Source organism: Nestor notabilis, unplaced genomic scaffold (genome assembly GCF_000696875.1).
Source record: "Nestor notabilis isolate BGI_N333 unplaced genomic scaffold, ASM69687v1 scaffold27025, whole genome shotgun sequence".
Classification (NCBI taxonomy): domain Eukaryota; kingdom Metazoa; phylum Chordata; class Aves; order Psittaciformes; family Psittacidae; genus Nestor; species Nestor notabilis.
The window spans coordinates 27,655-40,307 of NW_009930983.1; the positions used below are offsets into that span (position 1 = coordinate 27,655).

At 45.3% G+C, this 12,653-nt stretch overlaps 2 protein-coding genes across 2 annotated transcripts in view; one reads left to right on the forward strand and one right to left on the reverse strand.

Moving 5' to 3' along the window:
* Window positions 1-1,987, forward strand: part of ADAM19 (ADAM metallopeptidase domain 19) — a 27,030-nt gene extending 25,043 nt beyond the window's left edge. Inside the window, exons 21-22 of the mRNA XM_010015673.1 lie at window positions 1,347-1,493; window positions 1,922-1,987. Of these exons, the coding sequence (XP_010013975.1) occupies window positions 1,347-1,493; window positions 1,922-1,987 (213 nt within the window). The remainder of the gene's footprint in view (window positions 1-1,346; window positions 1,494-1,921) is intronic.
* A 4,419-nt stretch (window positions 1,988-6,406) lies between these two features.
* LOC104406627 (magnesium transporter NIPA2-like) lies at window positions 6,407-12,398 on the reverse strand. Its single transcript, XM_010015674.1, has 5 exons — window positions 12,080-12,398; window positions 9,422-9,478; window positions 8,315-8,405; window positions 7,110-7,270; window positions 6,407-7,011 (listed from the first exon to the last, which is right to left on the reverse strand). Exons 1-5 carry the CDS (start codon window positions 12,396-12,398, stop codon window positions 6,407-6,409), a joined length of 1,233 nt encoding a protein of 410 aa, XP_010013976.1.
* Window positions 12,399-12,653: the final 255 nt, after the last annotated feature.

The following is a 12,653-nucleotide window of genomic DNA, read 5'->3' on the forward strand; positions in this document are numbered from 1 at the left end:
AAGAAAACTCAAACAAAAGCAGGAAGCTGGCTATAGTCAATAAGGAATAGGTATCCTTCCCAGCTGTTTGTTGACAAGTTCCCCACAATCTCCACTGTGTTCCCTCCTCAGTGCATCCAGTCTCTTTGTCTCAGTCAGACCTACTAGATGGAACAATTTTCCTAGGATTTTCAAAAGAATCATTGCCATTTCTGGGTTGGGGGAGAGCCACAAGGTGTGGAAGGTATAGTGGAAAATAATTAATTTCACTGTTTGCTAGTGTCTGTGTCCTTCCTAGATGTTTGCAGTATCTGCCAGATTTGCTCTTCTGCTATTCCTATGGGAGCAATTAGGACCTGGTAGTTGGTGGGATTTAGCCTGCCTAGTCCTTCCTGGAGTCACAGGACAAGGTCCCTGGAGAGCAATGGATCCCCAAGCGTTGGCTGATGCAGCCGTCGAGCATCGCATTTGTGCATAGTCTAAGGAGACTGCAGGGGTTTTGGGTGCCCTCCAACTTGTGAGTGCAGCTGTGTTTATTAAATCAACACCTGTAAGCCAGCGACAGCTCAGAGACTAAGCAACAACAGGCAGTTGGTTCTTGAGTGGGTACCTTCTCCCCAGGGGCATGCTTTACTCTGAAACTCATTAGGCAAATGGAAAATATAATGCTCCAAGTATCCTATTAGGGACAGCTGTGTGCACAAACAAAGTCGTAACTGATTGTAGGTGGGTGCAGAGCTCTATGTGTTTGTGTGGGCACACATATACATGGATACAGGGTTTACAGGCATTATATTGGCAATCTTATAGTATATGTGTCTTAAGTGAACCAATAAAGCGACCGATTAAAAGGCTCTGGAACACTGCTTCCCTATGACTTGTGAAATTCAAGGCTTAAAACTTCCAGCCATAATGTGACATGCTTTCAGCCTGCAGATCCATTTAGGAGGCAGAGCAAGGTGGAAACCCTGCTACTCTGTTTGGTTGTCCTCAGTTTGAAGCCAGCTGCCCAGCAGCCTAAAGCCATCGGTCTTCATGAAATGGATAGGTGAAAAACTTCTACATGTTGAGAACCATTAATCACCTGTGTAATACAGTAAGCCACAGCAGCAGCTACCTGGACTCCCCCCTTGCTTTAGAGAGGGAGAGGTCTTTGCAAGCGTGATTTTACCTGTGTCTCTTCAGTCCTCTGTCTCAGGCAGGGATGCTACAAGCTAAGTTGTGATGGGGACTCCTGCCTAGTCTGTAAAGTTTCTCCTGTTTTTCATCATGCATCCACTAGACTGTAATACTGCAAATATTATCTCTGTTTTCAGGCTGGGCATCTGTCCAGGCTGAGAATTGAAAACTGTTTCTTTCTTGTGTAGGATATTTCTAGGCCCCGGCCACCACAGAGAGCTTTGCCAGCTGATCCCATCCCAACCAGACCCAGAGCCTGGCCGGGGCATAGCTCTGCCATCTCACTGCCTCCCGCACACCCCAGAATCCCAGGACGACTCCAGCCTGTGGCAGAGGTAGGCACTGAGCACAGTGACAGGAAGCACAGCAGTGTTCCCTCACCACTGGGGAATAAAAGTATTCTGAAGGGAGTAACCTTGGTATCATACTGCAAAACACCTTCACGTGCAGCCCCGGTGGGTGGAAATGGAAAGGCTGTTGGGTTGGTTGCCCTTATTGCAGGGCAATACATTTTGCCCGATCCTTATTGCATTTACTGAGTTAAGCAAAACAGTTAACTCAGTTCTCCACATCCCTGAGCACTTCCTTGGGTAAGACATTGGAGAGAGTTTCCTATGTGATGTGTTAGGGTGTGAATGCATGTGAATGGAGACAGGCTTACCCTGGTCAGCTGTAACATCACCTCCAGGAGAAGGAGAGGGCAGCGACTGCTCTTTCATCAGTGCTCACTCCTCTCCCTTTTCCCTTTTTCTATCTCATCCAGAATACTGGTGTCAGGACGGCTGGAGCAGTGAACGTCTTGAAGCCAGGCTGCTGTGGGCACTCATGAAACACTCTGTTCCTGGCTGGCTCCAACCTTCACAGGGGACTGGATGGCCTTCATCAACCGAAAACCCATTCACGGCCACAGGCAGGGTCTTGGTTCCTCTCCTCCAGCCTATCCTGTTTCCTATGTGACTCAACAAGCTGCAGTCAGGCTTGGCAGGAGTGCCCCCAGGAGCTGCACTGGTACATGCCAAGCTGAACTCAACCCTCACTGCCAATAGCCTTTTCCTTATAGGAGTGACTTGTTTATACGGTATTTAAATATTACTGTGCAATATCCAATGCCAGGATGGGATGATGGGAATTTCACATGTTTCTAATCAGTTATTTGAGTGTTCCCAGGGAGGACAAGTTTGCGAGTGCAGGTGCTGGCTTTGATGGGCTTTCATGTAAGACCCAGCCCTGTTGGTTTCCTCAGCCTACCCACACAGCTGCAGGAGCATAGGTTGGTGCTATACAGAAACCATTGCCTCTTGGGAGAGCAGAAGGCAGCTGTTGAAAACTTTCTTTGGCTTATTCTCAGTTTACAGTGGGTGGCAAATGAGGCCACAACAGGGAGCAAACCATGAAAATATTCCTGGTTAATTTGTGGGTCACTGTGGATTTTGATTAGCTTTAATAGAGTGGATTATTTTCCCCATATAACCATCTTCACCAACAGCGCTGCAACCTGCCTGTCCTCCAGCACTCACTTGTCTTGCCTCAGTGCTGTAAGACAGGAAAGCATCCCCAGTGCAGCCCATGTGCTCTCATCCGTGGCATTGGGACACAGTCAAGGTACGACAGGTAAATTCTCTGACAAGGGCAAATAGCCAGAAGGAAGCTCAGCAAAAGCCAGTGCTGAAACCTTCTCCCCAACATGCGGTACCGTGGATCAGTGATATTTTCGCATGTGCCTCCTCAGGCTTCAGTCTGTGCTGAGCAGTAGTTCAGCATGGGCTGTCTGCTCCTCATCCCAGTGAGAAACCTACCCTCAAATTGCCCAGGTGGTAAACAGCAGAAATACTACTGCAACACATGGTGCTTTTGTAAGGCAGCTCATTTACTCCAGGTTTTTTCTCCAGTATATGGATGGAGAGAGCTGTCTCTGTGCACTTTAAGCAGCTGATGGTTCTGACCCTGAGGACCCTCCCTTATGACTTTCTTCATTTTTCTTCCTTCTAATAGTTCAGGCTTTTTTACATTGTTTTTTTCCTCAGGATTTTAAATTAAGACCTTTTGTTATGCCAGATTTTTTCCTTTTTTTTTTTTTTTTTTTCTTTTCCTTGAAATGATTTCCTTGGAGAACACAGGGAATGCTGGAGCTATGGTTACAACAGTTCTGTTGTGTCTGATTTATTATGGACAAATCCTCAGTGGTTGCTGTTGCACATGTGAGAAACTCTGTTATTGGCATAAAGAAAAGACTTGTATGATGGTTCTTTCCCAAAGCTCCACTGATTGGAACCCCCCCCTCCCCAAAATATAACAAAACAGATGAACCCCAAACACTCATTAAATGTGCAATTGTATGTAGCAGTTAAATGACTTAAACCATACTAGTTTTTGCAACTTTACTACCTCTTTCTCCACAAGGAAACAGTACACATGGTGTGGCTTGAATTTCTCATTGATTATTCCTTGTTTTGACCATTTTGTTACCTTCTATATGCCTGGAAAACAAACCAACCTATAATACTTGTCTCTGAAATAAGGGATGGCAAGTGAAAAGACATCAGCTTTCTAATCTTTTTATGTCTTTTTCTGTAGTTGGACTATATTGCATATAAACAATCTGTAATCAAACAACCCCCAAATTTGCTGTTTCTTGGGGTGCAGCTAATGTTGCTACATAATGGTATGTTTTACTGCTCACAGGTGGAGCAGTAGGCTGGGCACATACTGTACATACACTGTAGTACAGCTTCAACCACAAGAACTTGATCTTGTATCTGAGCCCTCACTGAAGACAGCAGTAGCATTCTGCTACAATCAGTGATCTTTATCAAATGGCCACCAAAAAAAGTTCACTAAAACTATTTTCACTCTATTTTATGTGATCAAGCTTTTAAAAATGCCTAAAGCTCAGAGAACATCTGCGTGTGCCCGAACTAATGGAAAACCTTATTGCTGGAATATCACAAAGTCTCCAAAAGGTAGTTTTAAGTAAATTGTTTTAGGTTTTCATATATGTGCAAGTTGAGTGAATGAGAACAGGGAACTGTGGGAGGAGTAAAGATGGTGAAACCTGATTTTTTTTGAAAGAAAATGTTACTTGGGAGAATATATACAAAAATACATCTCACTTTCTCCTGTGTCCACATATTAATGGTTTACAATAATGTTCTCTATGCAAATACTTGAAGAATGCAATTCATTGTGCCTTTTGCCTGGTTTTAATAAATTTGTCAGTTGTCATTAACAAGTGTGTGTGTCGTTAATCACCATGTGCCATTTGGTTACCTCTGTTTAAACCTTCATTTTACATGTGGCATTTGTCCACAGATGGCAAGATAATGAAGGAATGACTTTTATGAAATGCAGCTCTAGGCAGTGCGGAAAGATGAGTCCCGTTTACAGTCTTTTTGTAAGGTTAGATGCACTAGTCATTATACCAATTAGGATGTCAAAAAGAAGCTCGAGCTAGTTATTTGGATTATTTTCTGCTACCAAAGGAGGGCGCTGCTGGTTTATCCTCTGCCCAGACGCTGTTTCTGCTGCACCCAGCTGTCCTTCAGCCAGTTTATCCTTTAAGGCCTCACCAATAAGATCAGATAGATCATGAGAAACTTTCAGATCCACCTATAACAGTGGGGTTTTTTTTAGAAAAAGCCTTTATTTCGTTTTCCACATTCCAAAAAAACAGTATTGAAATGTTATTACAACAAGAGATTGCATATTCCCACCCCACAACCCCGTGCTGCATTTGCCCAGTGACGCTCAGGCCCAGGTATAATCAGGTCAGTATTTCAGACAGCATCTGTGGTCCAGGGCTAACTCAGCCAGATCTGGATTGAGCCAGCCTGGCAAAGCCAGCTCAGGCTTTGCTGTTCCCTGTTTGGGATTTGCTGTGAGCAAATGGGCTCCAGTCTCCCTGTGCAGCAGGATGGGAAAAACTTTTAATTGCAGCAATATCTTCCTTTTTCACCTTCCAGCTCAAAATGTTATTTCTCCCATCTCTTCATCCTCCCCACTGATAAGAATCCAAGGGGGTTTTGAAGGTGAGCAATGTGCAAGAGTCCAGGTAACATCCATACTGTACTGAGAAAGATAGAGAGATGTGATCAGGACCACTCTGCTATAAGCTGCATCCCCACAGCTCTGCAGAGCATCAGCCAGTTGTGCCTGTTTGGCTTTTATTACACAGCTCATACCTCCCTCTAAACAACAAAAGCAATAAAGCTTTTGTGTTTAAATGACAGCAGGAAATGTCATGGGACTCAAAGAGCTGGGATGCTCTTCAAGGTCAAGACATTTCCTAAGGGAAAAAAACACTTAAAATTTACAGCCATTTGGTCTTTCAGCCTGAAAAATCTTCACAGGACACAAAATCTTGAAGACAGTGGCAGTGTTTCTCCTAACATGGAGTTTACCTTACCAGAGCTCCCCAGCTTGAGCAGGGGCTGCCCCTTGCTCAAGTTAGGTCCAGATCAGGCCCAGTGGCTTCACCAGCCACATCAACGTGGCCTGGGCAACCAAACAAAACCCCACATAAAGCTAGGTAACACTGTGCTGCAGGGAAACTCCTGCACCTCACCAAAAACAAAAGCTGAAAAAGATTTCTTTGCCACGGCCCAAGAAAATCATTTCATGGGTCACTGAGCCTGAGTAAACGCCTATTCCAGAATTCACCACGTTTTGCCCATATTCAATATTCTTGTCCCATATTTGCAGAACAAGTAATTAAACAAGGATGAGCAGAGTTTGAATAGAATGTGTGCACTGTTCAGTCCTTGTCTCTTACCTTCGTTGGAGATACTGGTGTGTATTTTGGAGTTCATGCAAGTGTCTAGAAAGAGAGAAAAAAAAGACAAAAAAACACTAATCAATGATTCAACCAGGGCCTGGAAATAAACACATCAATGGCCACCCAGGGAAGGAGTACAAGAGTAAATGTTGGCATTCCTTGCCAAGAATAAGAGATGTGAAGCTCCTCTCCTCAGAGAGCAGCTTTGTCCCAGGGGTAGCGTATTTCAAGAGGATTTTCATTTGCAGTGGCTGCATGTATTAAAGCCCAGTAAGGATTAAACCCACCCCTTGCTGCCACACCATAACAAAGATCCAATCCAAAAGCCCACAGAAAGACTTGGCTTGACTTTACCAAGCTCTGGATAAGACACTGTTGGTTTATTTTTCTGCTTTTCCTTTTTTAAATTGCTCACTAGTATCCAGAATATTGACATCAACCCATTCACCCAACCTCCAGACCCTCGCATATAACATGCTAGGTGTAGATCATGAATACTTTGGGTTTATCCTCTGGGGCGATGCTGGAGTTGTCCACCTCTATCAGGATGTTCTTGTCGTCTCGGGTGACTGGCTCTTGCTGTCCACTCTGGAGAACCTGTGGTAGATTCCCTAAACTGACATCCATGTCTTTGAAGGCATGGAGTAAAAACACTCCCAAAATGATGGTGAGGAAGCCACAAACTGTCCCAATGATGTCAACTACAGTCATGGTGACCCACTCCTTAAAGAGGATAACTGAAGTTGTGATGACGATGGTAGTGAACAGCACATAGTAGATGGGAAACACCAAAGATGTGTTGAAAATGTCTAGAGACTTATTGAGGTAGTTAATTTGTGTAGTGATGGACGCCACCAGCGTGATGACTAGGATCCACGTCAGTGGGTGCTGAAGCACAGGCTGGCCAGCAAAGAAGCCCTTGATGGCAATACCCAGGCCCTTGACTGAGGACACGGAGAAGGCACCAATAACAGAGCAGATGGTGAGGTAGATGAGGATGTTGCTCTGGCCATAGCGGGGTGCGAAGTAGAAGATCAGGAGGAAGCAGACAGCCAAGAGGATCGCAGCATAAGCAAGGAAACCTGGAAGAGGGAGAGAAGTGACTCAAAACTGAGCGGTGGGAATGGGGAGCAGCACGTGCTGCCGAGCCCCAAGAGAGAAACCACAACCTCCTGCATACCTGGTTCTTTCAGCTTAGAAGACATTTCATCCAGAGTGGTGACCTCCTCGTCCTCTGGGGCATGTATCACCATCACGGTGCTGCCCACAAGGCTCAGCATACAGCCCAGCTTTCCCAACAGGTTGAGCCGTTCTCCAAGCAAATATGAAGACAGGATGGCACTGCATGGGACAGAAAAACGCCAGCTGATGCTTTAAAGTCCGTTATACAAGGAACAGCAGCTTAAATATGGTAAAGAATATCTTTGTGTGATATAAGAGCACGAATTTGGAGTACATTTTTGGATTCCAGTGAGTTAATACACAATCACATTGCACCTACTGACAGATGAACCTGCAGAGATGTAGGTGTGATCTCCAGATCACAGTTCATGTATCAGCAAGGTGAGAAAAATGCTGAATGTGTTAGCACATCCTAAGAAATATTTTCAGGGTTTACAGGCTCAGTCCTGAGCTGTTGGCCATTATTAAGCCTTTAGAGCCCAAGGAAATTACTTCTGAGAAACACAGAGTAAAAAAAACCCCAACCTAACAACAAAAGAGTTACATTAATTGTAACTAAATCATCAGAACTATTAAGCCCCAGAGAAACTCTAAAGGTACTGGGGCTATAGATATATCTGCAGAAATATCTAGGTGGTGTCCATAAAAATTTGGGGCAAGACACCAGAGCAGTCCTAACTCTCAGGTTGCTCATGCATTTCATGATCATACTTTCTATAAAATCTTCCATACCTGGAATCATGTATTTTGATATGAATCGCCTTCTTAAAAACAAATAAAATAGGGTTTCAGCTCTTTTAACAACAGACAGAAATATAAATGCACAACATCAGAGCACCCTGAAAGCCTAGGAAATAAAAGGCAAATGACAGAGTTTAAAAACAGAGCCTGACATTTTGGCCTTTCTAGATTTTGGTACTGTTCACTATGAGAACAAAACAAAACAAACAAATAAAACCTTGGATTGGCTAAAGAACTGTAATAAAGAAGAAAATAACACTGACATTTGCAATAATTTATGTCCCAAAAGGCATGCTACTTAATTCGTCGGTTTCCAAATGATCCCCCAAAAGGACAACAACTAGAAATCACTGGACATTTTTGCCTTTAGGCAGTATAAATCATAGTTCCATCACTTCAAGTCTTTCTATCTTCCAAGACAAACAAGCAAACAAAAAGGCAAACTACAGACACATAAATCACCTTATGAGAACGCTCAGAGCCCCCAGAGGCGTAACAATCGTTGCAGGAGCGAAGGCATATGCAGCAAAGTTGGCAGCTTCCCCTCCACCCACTAAATAAACACAAGAAAAATAAATAGCAGTGAGTTACAGCATAATTTTTGTGTTTCCTTTTGGGGGGTAGTAAGATATCAGTTAGAGAGTAGCTTTTCTATGAGGGGTTCCATGCTGCTGTTGAACAGGGCCAGATAGTGGGTGCAATTCTATTACAGATTAATACAAGCAGAGAGACATCTCTGGAGCCTGACACCAAACAGAGCAGGGCTGGGGGGTGCCAGGGCTTGGCCTCATCACAGCTGGTCCATATGAGCTCATTAACACAAGCAGCTGCATCGTATCTGGGTGGTTAATGAGGGGTGGGCAGTTGTGGGAGCTGCAGTGCTGGGAAGTAGCTCCTCACCTACAAAACGTCTCTTCATGGGGTTATGATGTTGCTCTTTGTCTGGGCTATCCTTGTCCCCTGAGCAGTGAGTATTGTGTGCTTGCTTGTGGGATGTGTTACAGCGGTTGTGCAGCAGGAGCTACAAGGTGGGAGTACCTGGAGTGGCTGTGGTGCTGAGGGCTACTAAAGGCTGCTCTGAAAAGCTCTCTCATAAAACCTGCTGCTCTCTGCACTTGCATTTGAGAAGATACTGTAATGCACAGCATCAAAAAAAGGTTTTAAGGCTGGCTCTAAGGGAAAGCAAGCTTTGCTCAAGAAAGGAGCTGCTACCAACGCCTCCTTATCACCCCTGTGCAGCAGCAGGAACCTTTCCCAGAGGCCCCAGGCATGCATGGGAGGCTGTTTGCTCTGTGCCTGGTATGGGAGCGTGCCATCCAACTGCCTTATTGAAACCTGGCTTTTCATGCATCTGATCTGGTAAAACTGAGCTGTTGAGTCCTACGAGCCCTGCAGGAAGATGGGAGATTCTGTGTGGCTCACTGCTCTCCTTGAGGTGCCTCTGCTGAGGATGGGGGAACTTACCAGAAAAAAGGCTTTAAACCACTAGATGCTGGACTCATTCCACACCTGAATCACAGGGACAGACACTGGAAAAGCTGAAAACCCGGGGAAGCAGATTCTACTTACTGGTTAACAAGCCAGCCCACCAGAGCCAGTCCTTTAGGTAGCCGTGGCCTCCATCTCCTGGGGAAGCAAAGCACACAGGTATGGAGAGTTAACAACCATGTTCTTCAGAGCAAGAGATGAGAAATGTACCTTTGGAGAGGTATGAATTACAAGAGGAAGAGTGTGAGAAAGCTTCCTGGAAGGACTGAATACGGAGAGATGCTGTCCTATATGGAAATTATGTTGAATCAAGGGATTAGCAGAAGCCAGCACTTAGGGCTGGATAACACAAGTACAATAAAAGCAGTGGTTTAATTCTGGGTGACAGTGGACCCCTATTGCCTTAAAAGTTATTGGCCTGGGATGCAGCCTGCCTTGAAGGGCTTGGGGCTGCCCTTCAGCCCTGGGACCTGTGGCCATCAGGATGCATCAACCCCTCTGTGCATCAACAAACACCCCAGCTGTGCTCCCATGGACTGACCGTAAGTTGTCTTGCATGTTCCACTTGCCTGTTCCCTGTGCATTATCCTGGAGCAGAGGGATGAAGGATGGCAGGGGCTGCTCTGCGCTGGGTGCCCCCCACCCAAGACCACTCTCTGGGATTGCTGCTAGCTGCAACCTGCCTGCAAGGAGCCTGTGCTTCCCTTTGTATCGCACTGCCTCGCTGTGGAGCCTCACCTATGGGCACTAAGGTAAGGCAATGAGTTTTCTCCAAACCTTGTTTTCTGGTTCAAGTGAGGGTTATAGCTATGAAGGATGAAGAGAGGAAAAAGTAGTTGGTTGCTCTGTGCAGGCATGTGGTGCTGTAGTTTGTGTTGCTGTATGGTCACGGTAAAGGCTCCCTGTGTTCTGTCCCAGGAGTTATCATCTGTTCCATTTATACACTGTGTTGTATCATAGAGCTGAGGCCTGAACTGTCAGAAATCCTCATGTTAACTTTGTGTGCATCACTCTCTATGTTGATCAAGCATTTCTGTTGGAAAAATGATTGCTGGCATTTGACAACTAAATGAAAGAAAACGTGCATATAAATGAAGAATGGACATACTGTGCTGGGAATTAACCCAGCTCTGGTCTTAATCCACATGTTGTTAGATGTAAAGAGCTTGAGTTTGCTGATAAGGTGACCCCTGATTTTGCAGGGTCAGAGAGAGCCTGTGTTTTTGCTAAGTCTAACCTAACTGGTGAGTAACAGCAGTGTTTGACCTGTCTTGGAGAAAAATGATGTGCTCTCGGGTAGCAGGGGTGAAACACTGAAACTGAGAGATTAGAGGGCAAGATAGGAAAAAGGGGAATGAAGAGGCAGACGTGAAGAGTTCAGGATGTGGAAAATTCTTTTGCTAGAATTCAGCTGCTTCTTGCTCTTCAACAAGTTCAAATGTTATACTTTGGTATGCCTTAAAAATGGCTGATTTATTTGCTGTTGCGGTTCTTTGTTCATTTTTGTTTGGTTGGGTTTGTTTCTCAAGAACTCTTACTGTCAGCTGTGGTTTTGTCATGAATCTCTAATTCCTGGTTAAACATCCTGAAAAATAGGGAGGGGTTTGCTCTTGTTGTGTTCGCTTGGCTCTGCTGTGGGAGGCGTTCATGGAGGGAAGGAGAGAGGCGTCTTCTACAGTCAAAACAATACTGGTATTCCATTGTTCAGCAGTTGCATGTGGTCAGCCTAATGGCAGAGGAGGGAGATGGACTTGAGACTGGCCTGTGGCTCAGGTGCTGTTGCTAGCTTTGCTAGTTGACTCTGGACTCAACCCATACCTCTATGTCCCCATTTGGGGACAGTGATATTTACTTCCTTTGTAAAATGAATTAATAACTGTTCCTAGGCCAGAGCTGGGCAGCAGTAGTATTTTAATTATCATTATTTTGTTTGGTAGTTATGCAAGTAGGTCAGCTGCCAGGTAGGACTTAATGCTGCTGCTAGAGCATGTTTACAGTGCTGATGGCATGTGCCCAATTCCACAGTGCAATTCTGCTGTAGGCTGTGCTCCTCCACCATTTCCCATCCAGAAATATGTGCACATAAACACACACCTCTCCCTAAGAGCTTGGTGCTAGAGGAAAGTTATCTACGTGTCATTGAGCAACATAGCTCAGAAGTACCCTTCCTGAAGACCGCAAGCAGAGTTCACACAGATCACAGGCGTGCAGTCTTGCATTAATGAATGGCTTTTGCTGATGCAATTAAAGCACATGGGACCTCATCCTTGTCTCAGTGACTTGCTGGTAAAGCTGCCTAGTGCATCAGTAAGAGCAAGCATTGGGTCATGGAGCTGTGCTGTTCTGCTCTGTGGCATGGTGATGACTTGCACCTTTGTGCAAAGGGGCCCATTTCAAAGAGCTGTCACACTGCTTCCTCACACACAGCCCATGTAAGAGCTGTGATGGGCATGTATTATTCCTCTTACCGTGCAGTGCATGTGACTTGCTATCTGCAGTGCAAGGTAGGAGAATGCTGCCTTTAGCTCAGCCATCCCATTGCAGGGCTCTGTAAGTTAGCTCCTTAGCTCCAACACAGTGCTGATATCTGGGTCTTGCCTGCAAAAATGCATCCACAAAAGGTCTTATTTACGTTGCTGATGGAAGGCTGATGTGTATCCAGAGGTGTTCTCTTGCCTTGAGTGCTGGAGTTCTGGGAACAGATGGATCTCCCTCTTCTTACCCCCACAAAAGCCTTACCTGCCCTGGTGCCTCCCTTCTCCACCAGCCGTAGCAGCCCCTTCTTCTTGAGGATGACGCTGCTTCCGATGAGGAAGCTGGAGAAGACAGCCAAACCCAGGCCAATGTAGAATCCATAACTGGTTTCCAGCTGAGTTACCCAGGAGTTATCCGAAGTCCCATTGTCCCAGACAGGGTCAGCATTGCTGATCACTTGGCACACAACCCGGTGGGAAAGGCACGAAAGGGTGAGCAGAGACCCTGTGAGACCACCATGGAGATAAAACAGCAAATTATTGATATGACTATCAACCGTGCCTCTACCGGCCTTTGGACTCATTCAGATGTCCCTCTGAGCAGCCACCTGAGCTTTCACCCTAACAGCACAGACCCACCAGGTCTCAAAACTCAGGACACCTCTTTAATTGCATATGGAAATGGCAAGGTGTTGAGAGATAGATTTATGGTGTGCAATTCAAGCAGCTCATTGACACTGAATGTGCCTGCCAGTCTGGAAAACTGGCACAGGCTTTGAACTGGAAACTGGAAAGCCACAAGGACCACTATAATAATGAAATTTGAGTTTCCAAATATT

Excerpts from the sequence above, each read along its gene's own strand:
- LOC104406627 (XM_010015674.1), bottom strand. The coding sequence starts at position 12,398 with ATGAGTCCAAAGGCCGGTAGAGGCACGGTTGATAGTCATATCAATAAT. Across the intron at positions 8,406-9,421 it reads GTGGGCTGGCTTGTTAACCA|TGGGTGGAGGGGAAGCTGCC; the intron begins GTAAGTAGAATC and ends GTGTTTATTTAG. Across the intron at positions 7,271-8,314 it reads GCTCTGAGCGTTCTCATAAG|TGCCATCCTGTCTTCATATT; the intron begins GTGATTTATGTG and ends TGTCCCATGCAG.